The sequence below is a fragment of the Pongo pygmaeus genome, chromosome 2, assembly GCF_028885625.2.
Source record: "Pongo pygmaeus isolate AG05252 chromosome 2, NHGRI_mPonPyg2-v2.0_pri, whole genome shotgun sequence".
In the NCBI taxonomy this organism is placed as follows: Eukaryota; Metazoa; Chordata; class Mammalia; order Primates; family Hominidae; genus Pongo; species Pongo pygmaeus.
In genome coordinates, this window is record NC_085930.1 from 51,930,296 (window position 1) to 51,953,090 (window position 22,795).

Here is a 22,795-nt window from a genome sequence, read left to right on the forward strand (position 1 = left end):
GTAGAGTCTCCTGAGCAGGGAAATGTATCTGTTCTCTCCACTCCAGGTGTTTCTATTTCTACTGAAAGCATTTGCTATGTAGCAAGACTTTATAAACTGTAGAGTGTTTAGCAAATGATCTGGGACCAGGCAGACCTGTGTTTCAGTCTCAGCTTCTGCACTTTTTAGCAATGTGGCCTTGGGCAAATTAATCTTCCCCTTTTTTTCTTTTTTTTTTTTTGGAGACGGAGTTTTGCTCTGTCACCCAGTGCAGTGGCCCAATAACGGCTCACTGCAACCTCCACCTCCCAGGTTCAAGCGATTCTCCTGCCTCAGCCTCCCAAGTAGCTGGGATTACAGGCACCTGCCACGATGCTCGACTAATTTTTGTATTTTTAGTAGAGACGGGGTTTTGCCATGTTGGCCAGGCTGGTCTGGAACACCTGACCTCAGGTGTTCTGCCCGCTTCAGCCTCCCAAAGTTCTGGGATTACAGGTGTGAACCACCACACCCGGCCCCTTTTCTTTATACAAACAATGGCAAGACAACAGATTCTCCCCCTAGATCCTTCAGAAGAAACACAGCCCTGATTTTAGCCTGGTGAGACTCATTTTAGATCTCTGCCCTCCAGAACTGTCAGATACATTTCTGTTATTTTAAGCCACGAAGTTCGTGGTAATTTGTTTCAGCAGCAATAGGAAATGCAGACCTGAAATACCCATCTCTCAGGTCTGTTGAGAAGATGAATATCAAATGCCTAACATAGTGCCGAGAGCATTGTAAGTGCCCAATAAATGGCAGTTTTCATCACTATTTCCTTATCTTGGAAGACAGGAGTAGCTAAATTATCATGTGCCATTGATACCAAAGGCCTAAGGGAGAAGAAGAGAATGAATAGTGAAAAAGGAGAACATTTTAGTAGCCAGAAAATTCAGATTATCTTGCCCACTGATATATCCCCACCTTCCAATAACTAACCCACAGCTGGGCTGCCTCCCTGGCATTTTCTGCAATGCCCTTGCCTAGGTTTCTTCAGTTTATGCTTTTCTTTTTGCTCAGAGCAAGTTTCTACCTTCCTTCTTTTCTCCCACTTTTATCTGCATTTTCCACCCTAATTCTGACTCCTGCAATTCTCCCACAGAATATTCATTTGCTCTTTCCCCTTTGTCTAAACTCTGTGTGGCACAGTCATCTCTGAAAAAGTCTGTATGTCACGGGGCATAATTGGACCACCCAGGCCACCTCCCTTGATCGGGGCCCCTGCAGTTCCGTTCTGCACCAATAAAGCCCCTCAGTGGTGCCTATCTAACTCTGTCCTTCTCCACAGCCCTCCTTGTCCCCTTGATGTGCACGGTCACTTTTGCTTTGAATCCATGCTGTAATCGCACTTTAAACTCCTTGAGGCCAGGTGCAGTGGCTCACGCCTGCAATCCCAGCACTTTAGGAGGCCGAGGTGGGAAGATCACAAGGTCAGGAGTTCGAGACCAGCCTGACCAATATGGTGAAACCCCATCTCTACTAAAAATACAAAAAAAAAAAAAAAGCCGGGTGTCATGGTGGGCACCTGTAGTTCCAGCTACTAGGGAGGCTGAGGCAGGAGAATGGTTTGAACCTGGGAGATGGAGGTTACAGTGAGCCAAGATCGTGCCACTGCACTCCAGCCTGGGCAACAGAGTGAGACTCTGTCTCAAAAATAATAATAATAATAATAATAATAATAATAAACTTCTTGAAAGAAGAAATTGTCTTCTTTCACACAGTACATAATCAGTATGAGTTGATATCAGTGCTGAATTTGGCCTCTACTGATTTCTGCCCTTTCCTGAACTCTATGCTTCTGTTATCTGAACTCCTACCTTTCACAGTCTATTTACTTTTGTCTCTAGTTTAGATACTAACCCAACTGGTCAGGAATAATGTCTGTACATACCAGTAATGAACTTTACAATGTGACTCAACCAGGTACATGAGTAAGTTTCCCCCTTGGGGGAGTTTGTGCAGTCTAACACGCAACAATAACTGGAAAGAATGAATGAAATTTCTAAGCAGAAAGAAATGAATGGCATTTCTAAGCAGAAACTACACAGAGACCCAATGGCCCAGATTCTTCCATTTCTCTAGCAAACATGAATTGAGTACCCACTGTGTGCCAAATTCTGAGCCAAAAATGCTCATAAATTTTAACTCAACTTGTCACAGCTACCCAGGTAAACAGATAAAGGAAAATATTTAGAGATGTCTAAACTTACTTGGAAGGTTGTTAATACTTACAGTGTAACAATGAGGTTAAAATTTAGCAAGGCTTGAGACAAATAGAAGGTTTGCCTCCCACTGCTACCCTACAAAACTAGGACTTTGGCCAAATTGACTGGTTTGCTATCTTGTGGGCACCTTGCTCTTCTGTCTCTACTCTCTAACTTTCCCTTTCTCTTTACCTGGAATGTCACCCACCCCCACCTCACTCCCACACATATCCACCTCTACTCTACGTATCAAACCATACACATCCTGCAAGACTTACGTCTTCCCGCCTCAGGACTCCCACAAAATTTAGTCTCACTACATGTAGTATAATTGTGTGGAAAGGCATCTTACTTTCCCTACTAACGCAAAAAATCCTAGAATACAATAATCTCCCTTACATATCTTTGTATGCCTCAGAATGCATATTGAACCATTTAATACATTTTTTATTTACAGCAGGAATGCATGAATTGATTAATTAAATGTTGAGAGCTGTAGATGGCTTTTCTCAAGGTGCTTCAAGTGCAGAAGCCCAAGTGATTGACCCACACGCTTACCTTTGTGTTCCTTCCAGAAAATCCTCAGGGAGGTGAAAGACCCATGTTCAGCTGTGTATGGCACCAAAGTCTATACATAGTTTCTGGGAGTCACCGTGGGCTGTGGGGAAGCACGTGGACTCTGGAGTCACACACACCAAGGTCTCTAGCCTAGCTCTGCCACTTACTGGTTGTGTGACCCCAGGGAACTTAATTTACAAATTTAAGCTTTAGTTTCCTCATCTGCAAAATGGAGCCTCCTCACCTTTCTTCTTTTTCTACCTAACTGGGTTATGAGAATTAGATGCGTGCATGCAAAGCACCTGGTAGAGTGGCACACACCTGGCAGAAGGAAGTAAATGCTAGTCCCCGTTTTCACTTCCCCTCATATACAATGGGGCACTTTTTTATTTGCCAACTATTTCTTTGAAGATAATAAAATAGTCAGAAAGTGATAGTTTTTAAAAGCAGCCTACAGTCCACATGGGAACCAACCACTAACTCTGGCCATGAGTTTACCCTTTGGGTTTCCATTTGTCATGGCCAAGGGCAGTGAGGGCTATGCCAGGGACCCTCAGTGTGCTTTGGCCCTGCCCAATCACCACCTCAGGTCTACCCCTTGTGCATTCCACCTTGCGGGGCTCAGTCCACCACTCAGAAGGATGCACTCTGCACACTCCTTGCCTGAAAGAACTCCTGAAAGGCACTGACCAGGCTCTGGAAGGCTATATTCTTTTCCTTCTTTATAAAAGTTATGTGACTACTAAGCTCAATAATCAAATGTCCTTCATTGCTAAAAGATTATATGGCTTTGGTTTGGATGCTTTGGGAACAAGGAGGCAATACACAATGGCATGGTTTACTCATGTTGCAGAAACTGTAGCAGTTATTTGGTAATGCTTTCAACAGTGCCTTCAGCTTGTGGGAAATCCTGAAGATGGCCAAAGACGACTCCACTGTTCGTTGCTTCCAGGGCCTGCTGATTTTTGGAAATGTGATTATTGGTGTAAGTAATGATTATTTTCCAGGAAATTCTGCTCTTCCTGTAATCATAACTCTAGATTAATCAAAAGTAAGAGTTTAAAGGAAAATAATGCTGTAATTACTGGCTTCCTATATTTTTGCTTCATTTTAAGAAATGTGTTAGTAAATATGCTAGCTAGAATTTAACTGTATGTCAAAAGATCATGGTTGAAAAAATAGATATTTTCCTCCCAACTTTAAAATATAAGTATCTAAAAGGAGTCATGTCAACCATAGTCAGTGTCTCAACACCCTGAATACGAACACACTTCACTGTTTCTTTTCTATGTCACCTTGGTTTGATCTCCATGGGACTCTGCTGTTAAGGTTTTTTGGGACAGATGCTTGCATCTTGTTCTCCTCATACAGAGGTCAGTACCAGGGTGTAAGAATAATACAGAGGCCACACTGTGTGGGTCTGGTGGCATAGGAGAACATTTGTTTTGGAGTCCAGAGCTCTTGGCCCAGCTCTCCCTCTGACTCCCCATATGACTCTGGCCATCACATTTCAAGGCCGAGATTCCTCATCTATAAAATGTGGGTGTTGGCAAAGATAAGCAGCAAGGTTCCTCTCAGCTGCCATTGATAAATATGACCAGGACCAGCTCAAATATGACAACCCAGAAATGTGGGTCATGACATGGGGGCAGGGGGAGATCATTCTCATACCAGAAGGCATTGTTTGAGTGATTCATGCCCCAAGGACATTGTGGATGGTCTGAAATTGTGTGGGTCTGTTACTAAATAGACAGAATAACATGTGAAGGGATGTATGCAACCAGTTAGTCGGATGGAAGTAGTTGTTTGATTTCCTGGCAATGGGGAGTTTAGATTCGTTGCATAAAGCCTGTGCAGGAAAGGGAGCCAGTCGCTCTTACCTTCCCCACCCCCCACCCCCTTTCTCAAAGCTGCACTCCTGATGGAGCCCACCCTTCATTTGCCCCCAGTGTTGTGGCATTGCCCTGACCGCGGAGTGCATCTTCTTTGTATCTGACCAACACAGCCTCTACCCACTGCTTGAAGCCACCGACAACGATGACATCTATGGGGCTGCCTGGATAGGCATATTTGTGGGCATCTGCCTCTTCTGCCTGTCTGTTCTAGGCATTGTAGGCATCATGAAGTCCAGCAGGAAAATTCTTCTGGCGGTAAGACCTCAAAATTCTCTGGAGTTGTCTCCCTGAGCCCATTGTAATGGATTCTTTCTTCTTCACTGAGCAATGCTTTGGCTTTCAGTGGGGGAGCAGGAAGTACCAGATGAGGGGTAAGGAGGGGAAGACTTTCCCTGCAGTGAAATTGTCCACATGGAGGCAAAGATGCCCTCCACTATTGCAAGCCCAGAAGACTCCAGTACAGAGAAGCCAAAGGGGAGACACCTGAGGGTGACCTGATGAGTATTTTCCATATTGTGCCTCTACAGCTGGTGTTTGCATACACCCAGTAGGTACGGCTAGGAGCTATGTAGCCCAAAGGAGAGACACAGTGAGATTTCATTTGTTAGATTTTTTCTCTTGGCAATAAGTTGTTTAAAACATTTTGATATTAATTAGGCATTAATATATTAGGATATAAGATACAAAATATGCATACATTTTTAAAAGAAAGTATAAGGTTTCAAAGATTTTTGAGCTCAAGGTTAATGATTCTGTATCATAGCCTATACTCCCCACATTATCATCCAATCTGATTTTCAGGGACCCCAGAAAACCTTGATAAGCACCACTGTAGAGTTAGCCTTCAGCTCATACCTGCCTGTGGGGGCTTTAACTCTGTGCACCGAGGAGAGGCTTCTGCCCTAAACCACAGATAGCAAGACCATGCCCTGCCTTTGCAGATGAAAGCAAATTTGCAGGCAGCAGAGCTGAGAAACCTCAGTGTTAGGCCTGGACCCCTACTCTCTGCCCCAATACTTAGAGCAGCAGTTTCACACTATGATGGAACACGCCTCCAATCCCCCACCCATGAAATAACCCTTTTATTCAAATGCTGCAGGACCTCAGTTCCCCCTTTGTAGAATGAGTTCAACAATGTAAGGTGCTTGTTAGTTCACTCTTCCTTTGAACTAACCATTGTCCTGGTTCCAACGGATTACAGAACATTTACATTCTCTGATTCCTTAGTGTGTGTAAGTTCCAGGGCAAAAGTACCCACTTTTGGTGGGTGGGGAAAGGAATACAGGAAAAAGGGAGAGGAGACACAGGTGTTCCTAAAGACAAATTCACTTGCATCCCAGCCTCACTTTGGGCCAGCCATGTGCATGCCTGACAGCCAGGAGAAGTGAGCTGGGGAGGCAAAGGGGCTAAAGGAGGAAACACCTCACTGCATGCCTCCTTTCTGGAGCGTCTTTACGAGGAGCCAGCAAAGCTCTTGGCAAGGAGCAAGGCAGCAGCTAATACAGGAAAAAAATATTCTGGGGCCTCTGAAGGTGCTCCTGCTGTTGACTGTAGCCAGAGCTTTATCCTGGGCTGAGTAGTGAGGGCAACAGAGGGTCCTGCTCAGAGAGCCTCCCATACCCAAAGAGGAGGACAGTTTTCCCTGCCTGCCCTGCTGACACTGACCACAGTGCCCCATCTCCCAAGAGTGTGTGCAAGGCTGGGGAAGGCAAAGATGGAACTCTTGCAAACAGTCCCCATTCCAGATTCAGAGTCCCCATTCCAGATTCAGAGGTCATTTGCTGTTCAGATATTTTCCAGCCAGAAATAGGGTCACTGTCATGTGGAGGTATCACGTGCACATGCACCCGTGTGCCCACGCATACATGTGCCCATGCTCATGCACACACACCACCACTACCACACACAGCAAATGCCATTTCACTCAACTGAACCAATGTACTTTGAGTGCGGGTGCGTGTGAAAGAACACCCGCAAATCGCTGTGCACTTGGAGGCTGCCTCTCCTTTGATGAGACTGGATGCTTGTTAGGAAGGACCCTAGATGTTCAACATTATCCAGTTCATCTTTTTCTGAACTCTGTGATTCTAAATTTTCAGCAAATTGTAGAGAAAATTTCTCCAAAATTCCAAAATTAAAGGGGATTTATGAGGCCCTATATTGTATGTGATACACTAAGACTCTCTTGCCACTCACTGAGCATGCACGTGCATGTAAATGCACACACTCAAATGTGTGCGCGCACACACACCAGTTCATTCTCTTGTACTTGTTTTTCCCAGTTAAAATAGAAACTCAGGAAACTGGACTGAGGAAGGTCTGTATTCAATGGCTATTTGTTCTCTGGAGAAAAGGAGAGAATTGAGCTGACTAGCACCAAGCCCCAATCCAAGCCACTGGTCAATGAGGGTTTGTTGAATAACTACATGAATGATTACATGATTATATGATAAATTTGCTGAAAAAACATAATTATTTGGGCAAGTCGCTCTTTGACGGGTAAATGTAATTCTTTTATCTCATTTATTTCTCTTCCAGTATTTCATTCTGATGTTTATAGTATATGCCTTTGAAGTGGCATCTTGTATCACAGCAGCAACACAACGAGACTTTGTGAGTACAACCTCAAAAAGCAAAATAATATGAATTATCACTATGATAACAACCAACATATATTAACCCCTTACTATGTGCCCAGGCAATCCAATATGCACAGTAATAATCCATATATTTTACTTAATCCTCATAAATCTATGAAATAGGCATTATCACTCTTGTCATTTTAGAAAGGAAAAAAATGAGACAGAAAGGTAAAATGACTTGTCTAAAGTGACATAGTTGGCAACTGAAAGAGCAAAAATTCTGAACCCAGATGGCCTGACTCCCAGGGCCCAAGTTCGTAATCCCCTGTGGGTTTCACTATTCTGCCATGGCCATGGGCCTTCCAATGGGAGGATCTCTGTTCTACCTCAGCTAAGACTTGCTCTCAATTCTACATCTTTCTTTCTCTCCCATTCTCTGTTTCCCTAGCCTAAGCCACCCTACAGTATGTGTTCCCCTGGCCTCATAGTGATTTCTTTTAAGATGAGAGTCTCTTCTCTGCATGGGGACTTATGCCAACCTCAGCCAGCTATACTTGGTGCCTCTGAGTACAGTTTTGCTCCAGGAGAGAATGTTCAGTGTCCCCAGGAAAAGACAGAGAAAAATATTTTCATCTCCTTGAAAATTAGTGTGCTAACTCTCCCTCTTGTGTTGCCTCTTCCTACTATAGTTCACACCCAACCTCTTCCTGAAGCAGATGCTAGAGAGGTACCAAAACAACAGCCCTCCAAACAATGATGACCAGTGGAAAAACAATGGAGTCACCAAAACCTGGGACAGGCTCACGCTCCAGGTAAGACCTGCAGTCTTGGGGAGATGCCATTTTTATTTACTGGTGGGAGTGGGTGTCATACACATGACTCAGTGGGACCCTATATTTTATTTCAAGCCATGATGATTAGCTTACATTTATTGGAATGATTTTGTCAAGAAATTTAGATTAATCATATACTCTCCCTCTTAGAACTCAGGTATCATTTACATTAAAAGAAAAATATTTTCTCTACCCCACAGTGAACTCGAGTGGTAATTACTGCCTGTTTCGCCTTTTTGGTACCTCTTCACAACTCCTGTGAGCTAGTCTTGCCAAGGACCAGGCACTATGTCTTGATTTGATCACCCAATTTTTTCCAACTGGCAATCATAGTTTATGTCCATGTTTATCTCCAATGCCATCAAAAGTCCAAGTCTTCCAGAATATCCATCATCACCCCCACATTGCCCTCTGTACACAAATTGTTATCCTCTACATAACTACCAATCTGACCTAGCTTTCTCACTGGCCCCTGCTCCTACTCCACACCCCACCACCAACTTTTTACAGTCTGTCATCAGCAAACTCCCTTACAGCCACCACTCCTTCTATGAACTCTTTACTATCTTTTTCTTGCTTCATTGGAAATTTGGCTATCTCCTGGGAGTACTACCTGCCCTTCACTTTCCTCCATATCCATGTACCACAGGACCTGGAAATTGGCTAGGTGTCCTTCCTGCTCCCCTTGGCTGCCATACTATTTGCTTTCTTGATCTACATCACCCCTTATCCCTCCTTGTCATTACTTACCAGCCTCCCTACCCTCAGTAGTTCTCCTGCCTTCATTAGGGATTTCAATATCTCACTTACTGTCTACCTCTTCAGTCATACTCCTGATATCCCACCTAGAAACTTCAGCAGCCACATGGATGACTCAGCAACATTTAGTCTCACAATTCTTTGTCCTTACCCCATTCCAAAGATTTTGTCTTCCTCCCCACCTCCACCCTCTTCCACGACCATAGCCAGCATGCCATCACCAGTAACTGTGCCACTAAGAACATTCCACTCTCTGACCACTAATTTCTATCATTTCTTTCATTTATTCTAATATCTCAATTCTAATAATTTTATCCTATTAGAACCTCCAATTAATTGACCACTTTTTAACTTTCTATCACCCCTTTCATGTTTTCTCTTTCCTCTTTGCCTAACCCATATTCAGGTCCAGCCCCATAGCCAGTCCTTCCCTACCCTTCTCTGTTGGTCACTCTTTCCTAACCAAGCCCACTGAGTAGAATACAGCTTTTTGCTCACTCTTCATTTATACTCTAAGAGCTAAACATTGCTGAGAAAAGTCACACAACCATGATCATTTCAATTTAAACTTGTGACCACAGAGCTCAAATGTGCACACAATATTTTCTAGTATATTTTCCCAGAAAATTCACTTGTCACTATTTTACATGTTCTTCCTTCATGCCTGCCACACCTCTTCTCACCCTCCCTCTCAGCTGATGACCTGACCTCATATATTTTTAAGAATATAGAAGAAATTAGACAAGAACCACCTCATCTTTCTACCACCAAATCTACATTGATCTACACCTGTGCACTTTGCCTTCTCTCTTGTTATGACACACAGGCTGTCCTTTGTCCAGCTCTTTTGCTTCTGTTCTGCATTCCATCTCCTTTGCCCCAACAGTCTTCCCTGCTCTGATCTGCCTCATCAGTTTCTCCCTTTCAACAGCCTACATGGACACCTTAAATTGTCTATCTTATAAAAAGACTCCCTTGTCCAACATTCACCCATTATTCTGTTCTACTACTGTTTTGTTTTATTCCACAGCAAATCTCAGAAGAGATGCCTACACTTGTGGTCCCCATTTTCATTCCTCTCATCTGCTTTCATCCAACTACAATTGGCCTCTGGCCTCACCACTCAACAAAAACAACCCTGGCCATAATTACCAATTACCTCCATCCTGCCAAATCCAATGGCCAAGTCTCTGTCCTCATCTTCTTTGACATCTTATCAGCATTTGTCTCACTGACTACTCCCGCTCAGTCTCCTCTGCTGGGTTGTCACTCTTTACCCAAATCTGAAGCTTGGAGTGCTACAAAGCTCAATTCTGGACCCTTAAATCTTCTCTGTCCTCACTAAATCCTAGTTTGAAATAAGCCTGGCTTAGACTTAACCATTTTTCCCAGAATGCAGAATAATTATTTTTCTTGGTTAGATATTTCCCATAATATAGTGACAAAATTGTACATCCTTTAAAGATGGTTGATTTATCATCAAGTTTACTTGAATATATTCATTCTAAAAGTTCCAAGATACCCATAGTTTTAACTTCCTCCCTTTTGAAGGATTTTAGCAGAATTGATAATAAAGAAGGAAAGCTATATGAATTGTGTTTTGTCCTCTATTCTCAATTCTATCCAGAGTGTAAGGGATGTATTCATTGGTCTCCCTTTCCTGTGTGGAGACATAGCTCTGTGTCACCAGGTTATTTTTTTCACTTTATTTTCTCCCATTATAAAAATAGGACCTAATTACTCTAAAAAATGTTTAAATGTATAGAAAAGCAAAACAAGAACAATTACTCATAACTTCACCACTAAAGTTTTTAATTTTATGATTCTCAATTTGCTTTGATATAATCTTTAATTTTATGATTCTCAATTTGCTCTGATATATCAGAATAATTATTCCTCTCTCACATTGTTATATCAATATATTAGTACAGTATCAATCATAATTAACATTTATTAAGAGTTTACCATAAGCCAGGCACTGTATTGAGCACATTAAGTATATTAACTCATTTAATCCTTCAAAAAACTCTATGAGATAGGTACTATATTCCAATTTTACAGTTAAGGAAACTGAGGCTTAGAGAGTTTAAGTAACATGTCAATGGCTACAGGGCTCACTAATGACTAGTAAAGTAACAAGCGTAAAAATTCTTTTACAAACTGTAAAATGTAAGTTGTAAGTTATCGATACCTTCAGCTGTCATTTGGGGATTTCTTAGTAAATGTAAGATATGGTACACTTTCCATATCTTCTTTCTCTATAAAATTTCAGTTGCTACATTGATGGCTCTAGTAGGGACCACGAAAGAGAATTTTGTATCTCTCATCTGCTGACAGGACAATTGCTGTGGCGTAAATGGTCCATCAGACTGGCAAAAATACACGTCTGCCTTCCGGACTGAGAATAATGATGCTGACTATCCCTGGCCTCGTCAATGCTGTGTTATGAACAATCTTAAAGAACCTCTCAACCTGGAGGCTTGTAAACTAGGTGTGCCTGGTTTTTATCACAATCAGGTGAGTCCTCTCTCCTCCCAAGACTTCCCAGGAGGTTCTGCTGCTCTTCATGAGAAAAACATTGGTCAACTGTAGGAAATAGTCTTTCAGTAAGGAATTCTACATTCTTTTCCCTAAACCTCATGTTAACTATTTCCTTCTCTGTTAATAAACTGCAAATGCTAAACCAGGACTGATAGGGGCAAATTTACATTTTAATAAAATTAGCAAAACATGAGAATTGCAAAAGCAGAATCCAACTTTGTTTAAATGAAGACAATTTGTACAATGTATAGAATTGGTATGTCAAGAAATATTTACATTAAACAAAGTTTTGCTCTAGTTTTACAAAATGTAAATTGGAAGGGATGATGTGCAAAAAGAATGTTTTGCCAATTCCAAAGCAATGACTATTGCTGAGGATAAATGTAGTAATTACACATCCACATTCCTTATTCAATGGTAAAGTAGGACAGTCGTAATAAACATTAGGTTGGTGATTTGGATGGAAGGTAGTTTACATACAGATAGTTTTTGAAAAAGTTTCCAGGCTGATGAGGATAATGTGATCACAATCATGAAAACTAACATTTATTTCGTACTTACTAAATGCCAAACACTGTTTCAAGTGCCACACATATACTGTCTCCTTTAATGCTCAGTAGTAGGTGCCAGTAGGATCCCTGTTTTACAGACGAAGAACTTAGACATAGAGATACTAATAAATACCTTGCCGAGGTCACACAACTAGTAAATGTCCATCTTTTCAAAAAACTCTCTGGCTTTTGAAACATGAGTTTTCTGTCTTCAAGCACAGACTCTAAGCCAATGAAGACATGTTAATACTCCCCAAAAGCCCTGATGAGAACCTCCATGTACTTGTAGTCAGCATCTGCTGACCCTGTACACTGAAACACTGTACTCTGCTCATGGAGTTACCTCTTTAAGGAAAGCTAGTTGTGTACCTGTCATTAAATAATTGAGAAATGTCAGGCTATTTTGTTTGGGAGCAGTACAAACTGTATGTTCACACTGAGGAACATGGCACTGTTGATCACCACATACCTGACAGGGCGCCTGGACTAGAACTGGATGCATTATTCCAGAAAAGGGCATGGGAGTGATCTAGATTATTTTGCAGCAGTGTCCAAAGCAACCCTCATTGAGCTTTACTGCAACATTGTCTGGCATTGTTTTAATCAATTATATTCAGACTGTTATTAAAAATTAAATTTGCTGCTTATAATCAAGGTGTGCAATATAATTATTCTCAGGACTGTAAAAGGCTTTTGATGTTTCAACACTGGAACTGCTCATGCAAACAAATCTTGATTGGATTGTAATTGTGTACAAACTGTATTACCTCTTTGAAAGGTTTATAGGACATTTGTCTTCAGATAACCGGTTTATTTCATAGTTATACCTTTTTTCCTAGCACATATAATATTTTAGTTATGAGGACAAACCTGAAGCTTTTCTCAAGTTTAGATAGATGAGAAATTGAGGAAAAGATACAAATGAACTCTTTTCCTCTATCCTGGGACCTCCACACCCATTTTGACAATGCTTCTAACATGTTCCCTTACAGTTCCCTGGCCTCATCTGTTCTAACAATTTCACCTCCACTACCTTACAGTTCCCTGGCCTTATCTGTTCTAACAACTCCACCTCCACTACCTACCAACTACAAATTCATCATCACTCAGCCCTACTCCTCCACCAAATTCCTGAATTCTGAAATTCCTCTCTCTGTTCCTGACTTCCTATGCTCCTTGTTTCTCAACCTCACTCATTCTGCTCCTTTGACATAATCTCTTATCTATCAGTCCTTTCTGATTCTCCCTAGCCCAGCCTCCCAGATTCCCACACACCACCATTCTCCCTGACTCATAGGTCTTGCTAAGTCCCCTCTTGCCATCCTTTTCCACCAAGCAAAAGGTGCCACCCCAAGACCTGGTATACTTTATTTCTATTATTGCATTCACTACCTGGAACTATATTTGTTCCCAAGTCTATTTTTTCTCAGTCTCCTTGAGGACTATGTATTATTTGATTCTACAGATTTGATATTTTTAGTACTTAGTATAATGCCTGGCACAAAGCAAGCACTGATGTTTGATAGATGGGTGAATAAAGAAGTGAATAGTGAATGGTTTTTCTTTTTTTTTTTGAGATGGAGTCTGTCTCGCTCTGTCGCCAGGCTGGAGTGCAGTGGCGCTATCTTGGCTCACTGCAACCTCCACCTGCCAGGTTCAAGTGATTCTCCTGCCTCAGCCTCACAAGTAGCTGGGACTACAGGTGCACGCAACCACACCCAGCTAATTTTTGTATTTTTAGTAGAGATGGGGTTTCACCATGTTGGCCAGGATGGTCTCGATCTCTTGACCTTGTGATCTGCCCATCTCAGCCTCCCAAAGTGCTGGGATTAAAGGAGTGAGCCACCATGCCCAGCCTGGTTTTGGTTTTGTTTTGAGAGACAGGGTCTCACTCTGTCACCCAAGCTGGAGTGCCATGCTGCAGTCACAGCTTATTGCAACCTCAAACTCCTGGACTCGAGTGATCCTCCTTTCCGCCTTAGCCTCCCAACTAACTACGGGCATGTACCACCAGACCTGGCTAATTTTATTTTTTGTAGAGATGAGGTCTCACTGTGTTGCCCAGGCTTCACTTTTTGACAACCATATTGTAGGTTTTCAGGATCTACAATGCACAAATGTGCTGCTATAGCTGTGAAGACTAACAAAATTAGGGAAGTCACTGTAAGCTTGTTAATAGTAGAAATTAACTAGAATTTCACACAGCATGTCAGATGCAAATATATATATTCTATGTTATGGTTTATGTGACTCAGAAATGCTATGTGCAAATTGTGATCACTATACCTCAAAAATGTTATAATAGAAAGAATGAAGATCAATTAAAGTACCACTAAATTGACTAGCATCACGAAAAGGCACTAAATGATGGTGAAAAAAATGGGACTTCTGTCTGTGAGCTTCATGAAGGCAAGGCCCATTTCTGTTTGCCACAGCTAAATGCCCAGCCAGTACTTGGCACCTGGCATAAGTGGGCTCTTATATATATATTATTAGATGAATGACCACCTCCCAGGATTGTTGGGAGGATCAAGGAGTAGCAGATATGGGAGTGTTTTGTGAACCATCAAGTGTGTTGCAAATTATACTATTGTAAACATTACTTAATGTTCCATTCATTCTGTAAATGTTTATTAGGTGCCTACTATGTGCCAAGCACTTGTTCTAGGTTCTAGAAATTCAACAATGAACAACATAAAATCCCTGCCCTCATGGAGCTTGCATTCTAGCATGGCAGACAGAAAATAAACATGTTACCAAACAAATACATGATAAAATTCCAGGCCCAAAAAGGCCATGAGCAGAAATAAGGCAGGGTGAGTATATAGAGTAGGATGGAGAAAGGGTCTTTTTCTCTGTCACTGTCAGGAAAGGCTTTGTTGAGATGATATTTGCAGAGGTCTGAATTAAGTGAGAAAATGAGACACTGGAAGATTGGGGAGGAAAGTTCTACACGAAAGGAGCTGTGAGTGCGAAGGCCCTTAAGTGGGAGCAGGCCCAGCTTTTTGAAGGAGCATAAAGGAGATCAGTATGACAAAGCCAGAATGAGTGAAGGATGAGTAGAGGACAAGGATGGAGCTAGATTTTTTGTGGCTGGAGTCCCCCACCCCCACCCTCACACACAAATTATAGGGAAGGATCCTTCTTAGGAAAAACAATAAAAATATGCGTACAAAATTAGGCACAGGGCCTTGAAAGGGTCTTGCAAGTAAGGGGCCCTGAAGCTTAAGCTCATTCGCTTTATAGAGAAACCTCCTCTGGTAGTGGAAGATAGGGTGAGAGGCAGGGCCGCATGGTCCATGGAACCATCCCTGGTTATTGCATTTCCTAGGCATTCCCTTTGGTTCCCAGAGCTTTGGTAGAGGCTGCTCAGATGGCAGCTCTAGCCTTACACGCGTGTATCACTCCGGAACTTTGCACAGTGACTAGGATAGAGTGTGCCATGTATAAATACTTACTGGATTGTGGCATGCATGAATGGATGATTTGGTGAATAAAAAAATTATTCCTTTGCATGCTCACTGTGACCCTTCAAGGTCTCACTAGAATCCAGTAAAGATATGTTGAAATATAACATCAAATGAGAATTCAGGGAGCATAATGCAGGGGTTCCTTTAATGATTATTAAAAATGGCAACAGGGGACCTCTGGTTTTCACGGACAGAAGCATTTTTATTCAAAAACAAACAAATCAAAAAGTAACTGCCTCCAAAAAAATCACCAATAAGGCCTTTGGGGAGGGAAAAATTCTAATTGAATTAAGATTTTTGAATTTATTGTCCACGTATTCAGTATAGGAAGAGTGTTATGCTAAAATAGCAGTACTTTTTAGTGAGATTAAGTGATAAAGACACAAATAAATGTGTTGTGGAATCATTGTTCAACAGTATTGTTTATGTTCCTTCAGTAAAGCACTATTAGTAGCTGGCTGTCCCCAGAGATGTGGAAATAGCCTGGGTATGTGAAATCAGACTTTTGGGCAGCATTGATTCCAATAGGAACCTGCTTTCCCATCAATCTCTTCTTTGCTTTCTGGTTCTTCTCACACTAATGTGGAATTGCCCACTCCTTCAGGGCTGCTATGAACTGATCTCTGGACCAATGAACCGACATGCCTGGGGGGTTGCCTGGTTTGGATTTGCCATTCTCTGCTGGACTGTGAGTATTTCCCAGCACATATTTTATCTCTGAGAGGATGATGATAGGGAGAGACCTTGAGAGTGCCACTGGTTACCTCAACCACACTAGAAAGTCTAGAAACAAAACCTCAGGCCTGAAGGCTAGTCAGGAAACTTCTGGCACCAGAGGAAGGACAGTGGGTTCCCTTGAGAGGCAAGGAGTTAACTTCCCCTACCAGGGAAAGGCTGTGCCCTGCCAACCAGCTCCTTCTTCCGGCTGACTGATGCGCAGCTGCCTTTAGAGGGCTGGAGAGCCTCTTTCCCTTGCCAGAGTTCTTAGTGAACTGCTCCTCCAGGTCTCCAGATCTCATTAATTCATTTCATCCACGTATCAAAGACTGTCACCTATCCAGATGGTCCCTGCCTGACACTAATATGCCCAGATCCTTCCAGAGAGCTGCCTCTGGCAGATTCATCCTTTCCTACTGCCCACTTTATCTGACGCATATGCAGCAAGAGGTTACAGCAGTGGTTCTCAGCCCTGGCTACACATTAAAACCCCGTGGGGAAATGTTTTTAAAAAATTGCTTGGATCCCAACCTCCAAGACTTCAATTTAGTTGACCTGGGGGTTGAGCCAAGGCACTTTTATTTCCCCCAGATGATCTGCTGTCAGGGTTGACAACCATTGCCTTAGAGAAGCAGTCACAAACTTTTGATTTCAGAACCCCTTTACACTCTCAAAAATTATTGAGGACTCCAGAAAGCTTTTCTCTATGTGGCCTATATCTATTGGCATTTACCCCACTGGAAATTAACATAGAAAAATTTAAAACATTTATTTTAAAATCATAAGCCCATTAAAAGTTATCACAACATATTTTTGTGGAAAAACAACTATTTTATAATAGTGACCTTTTTGCAAATCTCTTCAATGACTAGCTAAATAGAAGACAGTTAGATTCTCATATCTGCACCTTCATTCAATCTGTTGTAATATGTTGCCTAGGTTGAACGATCTGAAGAAAATATATCCTTCATATAGACATGTAATTTTAAAAAGTGTTTTAATAATATTCACAGTTATCTGAAATAGTGAAGTATAATCTGAAGATAATTGTGAATGTGAAGATAATTGTGAATATTCTTCAGTACTACACAAAACTCCACAAGTAGTAGTTTCATTTCATTTCTTTTCTTTTTTTGAGTCAGAGTCTCACTCTGTCACCCATGCTGGAGTTCAGTGGCACAATCACAGCTCAGGGCAGCCTCCAATTCCCGGACTCAAGTAATCGTCCTGCCTTGGCCTCCCCAGTAGCTGGGACTACAGGTGCACACTATTGTGCCTGGCTAATTTTTTTATTTCTTATAGAGACAGGGTCTTACTTTGTTGCCTAGGTTGGTCTTGAACTCCTGGCCTCAAGCAATCCTCCCACCCTGGCCTCCCAAAGCACTGGGATTATGGCCATGAGCACTGCACCCAGCCCACAAGTAGTAGCTTCTTAAAGATCAGTTGCAATTTGGAATCTGAAATTCTGTTAATGAGCTTTTCATACTCTGTTATGTTAAAATACATTACATTGGTTTGTCTTACACTTTGCATATATCTTTCAGCCATTTATAATTCTATAACATCATAGATTGCTTATTTGGAAAAAATATTAGTTCATTGTGTTATGCAGATCTTCCAAATGTTAACTGATTTATGTATGCAATATCCAGAAAATCACATGTGGCATTGATATTGCCATATGGAAAATACCTTAAGCAGTGGAATGCTATCAAGTTCACGGTGACAACTAAAAGTTTTCCAAGGTTCTGATTTTTGCTTGAAAGCTCAAATTTATCATTGGCAATGAATATTGTCAGTTGTTTTCCTTGAAGTGACAGACTCACTTTGTAAATTTTCAAGAAAAAATCTGCCACATGTCCAAGTCCAAACAACCATAGCTTGTCTGTTCATCATTTTTTAAAGTAAAAGTGGTGTTTCTTTTTTTTAAAAAAGAATAGTTCAGTACACAAGTCAATCATGCAAGTGCTTTTAAGACAACCATATTACACTATGCAACAGACTTGTTTTATGAATGAATACTTCCTTTTTGTCATGCAGAATATTTAAAAAGATGTGTACTCAAAGGCCAAAATGTAATAAAATTAGTAGTTCTTACTGCGTCACTGAGGACAATCTCAAGTAAAACTGGCTTTTTCTATTTTTTTTTTTTTTTTTTTTTTTTTACTGCAAGTGCATAGCAGTGAAGACACAATGATCACTAACAAAGTTTAGTGACTCTGCCTTGATTCTTGTTAATACTCCAGGAGTTTTACTTCCCACTGCATTTACACCATCAGTGCAAATATGAAAACAGTGAAAAAGGCAAATAAATTCTCATTCTTATTCAGATAGTCTTACATAATGGACTTCTGAACTGTCCCTCAGGTGTTTACTATGTGTATTAGTCCATTTTCATAGTGCTATGAAGAAATACCCAAAACTGCATAATTTATAAAGCAAAAGAGGTTTAATAGACTTACAGTTCCACATGGCTGGGGAGGACTCACAATCATGGCAGAAGGTGAAGTAGGAGCAAAGGCACGTCTTACATGACGGCAGGCAACAGAGCGTGTGCAGGGGAACTGCCCTTTATAAAACCATCAAATCTCATGAGACTTATTCCCTATCATGAGAACAGCACAGAAAAAAACCCAGTCGCATGATTCAATTATCTCCCATTGAGTCCCTCTCATGACATGTGGCGATTATGGGAGCTACAATTCAAGATGAGATTTGAGTGGGGACACAGCCAAACCATATCACTATGCTTTAAGAAATACTGGCTTAGGGGATGACAAACTGAGTGAGGCAGGAAGGAGAGGGAAATCAACTCCTTCAAGGGATCTTTTATGATCCCTCAACCCAACCTGTTAGGAGCTCTCACAACATCCTGGGCACACCTCTATGGTGGAACTTCTCCATGATGATGTATTTGACTGCAAAAAGCTGAGAACCAGCTGTTCTTTGTACCCCCAGTGCCAAGCATAGCATGTAGTAAGAGCTCAAGCATTTGTTGAATGAATGAAAGGTAACAGTGAAGTTTCTATTTGTGCCATATTAGCAGGAACAGTGGGATAATGTTTAAAGGCTTTGAGTATCTTAGAACTCCAAACCAGTTGTAACCCTTGATTTTCCACAAGTATCAAATAAACTCTGGATCTAGTTAATTCCCTCTTGAAATTCAAAAGAGGGAAGGGAAGGGAAGGGAATTAAATGATTAAATATATTGAGGGCCTGCTATAAACAAGGTACCATGTCAAATATTTTTAATATTAAATCCCTATGACAGTAGCTAAGCATGTAGCCAGTCTCCCACCTTACAAGGAGCAGAGAAATTCAGTGGGGCTCTCAAGAATTGTGCTTAATAAGAGCTCTTAAGCATGCCCATTTCACTGTTGCTTGCAAGGGGCTTTTTCTTAGTGATTAACTAGATAAGCTCTGAGGTTGACTGCTTGGGTTTGAATCCCAGCTCCACCGCCTACTAGTTCTATGACCTTGGGTAAGTTACTTCTCTGTGCCTCCGTTTCTCCATAGGGTTTTGGAAGCATTAACTTCAGTTATACAGGTAATACTTAGAACAGTGCTTGATGCATAATGAGGTATTCTAATAAACATTAGACCCTGTTATTATTTCATTATCTCATTCACTGCTCTAGCTCTAGGGTAGGTGGAGATGTTATATTTATTTTATAAATGTAGAAACTGAAGCTCAGGAAATTTAAGTGACTTGGCTAAAGTTACCCAGGAGTAAGTGCCAGATCTAAAACAGAGCCCAAATAAACTAAAATAAAACTCAGCCCTTGCCTAAGTCAGATATCTTGAGTTCTGTGGCATTCTTCAGAGGCAGCCATTCCAGGTCACAAGCATTTTAGGAAAAAAGAGAAGTTCCCTGGGAGAAGTTTAATACTAGAAGCAAGGAATGCTTACCCCAAAATGGTACATACTAGAAACAGGAAGGCGCATTGGAGGATAAGTGGCCTTGATGGCAAAAAGAGTTTAGCACAGACGAGAAGGGCAACCCCAGAAGACAAGGAATCTAGGATGAGAACTGGGATCAGAATGTGGGGAACAGAGAAGCTGCTTCTGAGTGACAGGTAATAAGTGATGCTTTGGAGCAGGATGGATTTGGTGTCACATCTGGCCCAGTGATGTTGCTTATAACGAGATTACTCTTAAAAATCTGATATCTAACAAAGACATGGAACCAACCCAAATGCCCATCAGCAATAGACTGGATAAAGAAAATGTGGTCCATGCACACTATGGAATACTATGCAGCCATAAAAAGGAATGAGATCATGTTCTTTGCAGGGACATGGATGAAGCTGGAAGTCATCATCCTCAGCAAACTAACACAGGAACAGAAAACCAGACACTGCATGTTCTCTCTCATAAGTGGGAGTTGAACAATGAGAACACATGGACAAAGGGAGGGGAACAACACACACCAGGGCCTGTTGAGGGGTGAGGAGTGAGGAGAAGGGAACTTAAGAGGATGGGTCAATAGGTGCAGCAAACCACCATTGCACATGTACATCTGTGTAACAAACCTGCACGTTCTGCACATGTATCCCATTTTTTTTTTTTAGAATAAAAACAAACAAAAAATTCTGTTGTCACTTAAGCCTGAATGAACCTAACATCCATTTTTTCCAAGAATGAAGTGTTTCTAAAACAATCCCTTGTTTTCCTTTTTTCTATTGCAGTTTTGGGTTCTCCTGGGTACCATGTTCTACTGGAGCAGAATTGAATATTAAGCATAAAGTGTTGCCACCATACCTCCTTCCCCGAGTGACTCTGGATTTGGTGCTGGAACCAGCTCTCTCCTAATATTCCACGTTTGTGCCCCGCACTAACGTGTGTCTTACATTGCCAAGTCAGATGGTATAGACTTCCTTTAGGATCTCAGGCTCCTGCAGTTCCCATGACTCCTACTTTTCATCCTAGTCTAGCATTCTGCAACATTTATATAGACTGTTGAAAGGAGAATTTGAAAAATGCATAATAACTACTTCCATCCCTGCTTATTTTTAATTTGGGAAAATAAATACATTCAAAGGAATCTGTGTTATCACAGTAACCCAGAGCTGTATTTGGCTAGCAATCTGCCTGTATCTCTCACTATTATCTAAAAGAAACCTTCCAAGGCTTCTGTTGATCTCAGTATTGTCAGGGGAACAGAGAAGTTGGGAAAAGATTACTGAAATATACCTTTTGCATTTCTTTCTAGAGTAGCTCCCATGTATGGAGATGGGTGATTCTCTTGATGCCACCTTCAGATCCTTTTATTCTCCAGAATAATTCTTAACAGTGGTTCAAATTTCCTTTCATACCTTGAAGTATGTGTTTAGTAGCCTCGATTCTCCATTAATTAAAAGTGTGGGCTGGGCATGGTGGCTTATGCCTGTAATCCCAGCACTTTGGGAGGCCGAGGCGGGCAGATCACCTGAGGTCAGGAGTTCAAGACTAGCCTGGCCAACATGGTGAAACCCCATCTCTACAAAAATACAAAAATTAGCCAGGCGTGATGGCAGGTGCCTATAATCCTAGCTACTTGGGAGGCTGATGCAGGAGAATCACTTGAATCCAGGAGACAGAGTTTGCAGTGAGCTGAGATCGTACCTATTGCACTCCATCCTGGATGAAAGAGCCAGACTCTGTCTCAAAACAAACAAAAAAGCGTGGGGACGTCTGGGGACAGACAAGGTGCCTGTTATATATTTACTCAGTCTTTGCCCTGAATGGTCTCAGCTTGAGACCACTTCAAACCGGAGAGAAGCAAGCCAGCCAATAGAATGGGGTGATTTACAGGGATTTCTGTTTACTGTCAAAATATTTCTCATCTGAACTATGTTTCCATTTGTGGTCCTGAAGGAAATTCTTATAACTCAACATTTGTCTGGTCTTATAAGTAAGGACAGCTTTAAAATCTGTTCACTTTCATTTTTACCAATGTCAGCTATGAGTCTAACAAAATAGGTTTTCCAACAGAAAAGCCTAAAGCATGGGAATTAAAGTGGAGGAGGTAGAAACTGCAGACACAGGGTGTGGCTTCCTGCTGGATGCTGGCAAACTCTGCCATACAGTTAAACGGTGGGAACTTCTACACTCACTTTTACTTTTCGCTCCTGCTACACTTACCCCAGAAGCAGTGATGAGACTAATGCTGTTCAAATCATTTTCCTCTTGCAATTGGAAGCAGTGGAAACCTCGCCAACGCTAACTGCAGAACTGTGTGCCCTTCATGAAGAAAACATACCTGTCGCTTTGGCGTCCTGCTCCCAGCTGACTCAGACGCAGGCAGCACCCCCCATCCCATGCCCCCACCAGGTACCTGTGAGTGAGGCTGAGCGCGGGGGTAGGGGAAGGACAAGGCAGATTGGAGGGGACTTGCCTCGGTTGTCAAGCTGGCACAGGAGCCTGATCCCTGATTCCCAGGAGGGGGAACCAAAGGTCCGTGTCCCGACAGCACAGCCAGTTCACCTCTCCTTGGCCCGCCTTGTCTCTCCTGAATGAAGGTCATGGGATATCGAGATAAATGACACCTGCGCTTGGCTGAGAAGGTTCTCTCTGTGGTCCTTTAGAAGACAGGAGGAGAGGGAAGGAGCTTCCTCTGGGCAAAGCTTTGAAACAGCCGTGCTCTCATCTCCCTCCACACACTCTCTCCTGTGTGTTCTGGTGCCTT

At 41.9% G+C, this 22,795-nt stretch overlaps 1 protein-coding gene across 1 annotated transcript in view; it reads left to right on the top strand.

Moving 5' to 3' along the window:
• The window catches only part of UPK1B (uroplakin 1B), a 31,380-nt gene extending 9,337 nt beyond the window's left edge, over window positions 1-22,043 (top strand). Inside the window, exons 2-8 of the mRNA XM_054480107.1 lie at window positions 3,669-3,765; window positions 4,730-4,930; window positions 7,214-7,288; window positions 7,947-8,069; window positions 11,187-11,366; window positions 16,016-16,099; window positions 20,817-22,043. Of these exons, the coding sequence (XP_054336082.1) occupies window positions 3,697-3,765; window positions 4,730-4,930; window positions 7,214-7,288; window positions 7,947-8,069; window positions 11,187-11,366; window positions 16,016-16,099; window positions 20,817-20,867 (783 nt within the window). The 5' untranslated portion in view covers window positions 3,669-3,696 and the 3' untranslated portion in view covers window positions 20,868-22,043. The remainder of the gene's footprint in view (window positions 1-3,668; window positions 3,766-4,729; window positions 4,931-7,213; window positions 7,289-7,946; window positions 8,070-11,186; window positions 11,367-16,015; window positions 16,100-20,816) is intronic.
• Window positions 22,044-22,795: the final 752 nt, after the last annotated feature.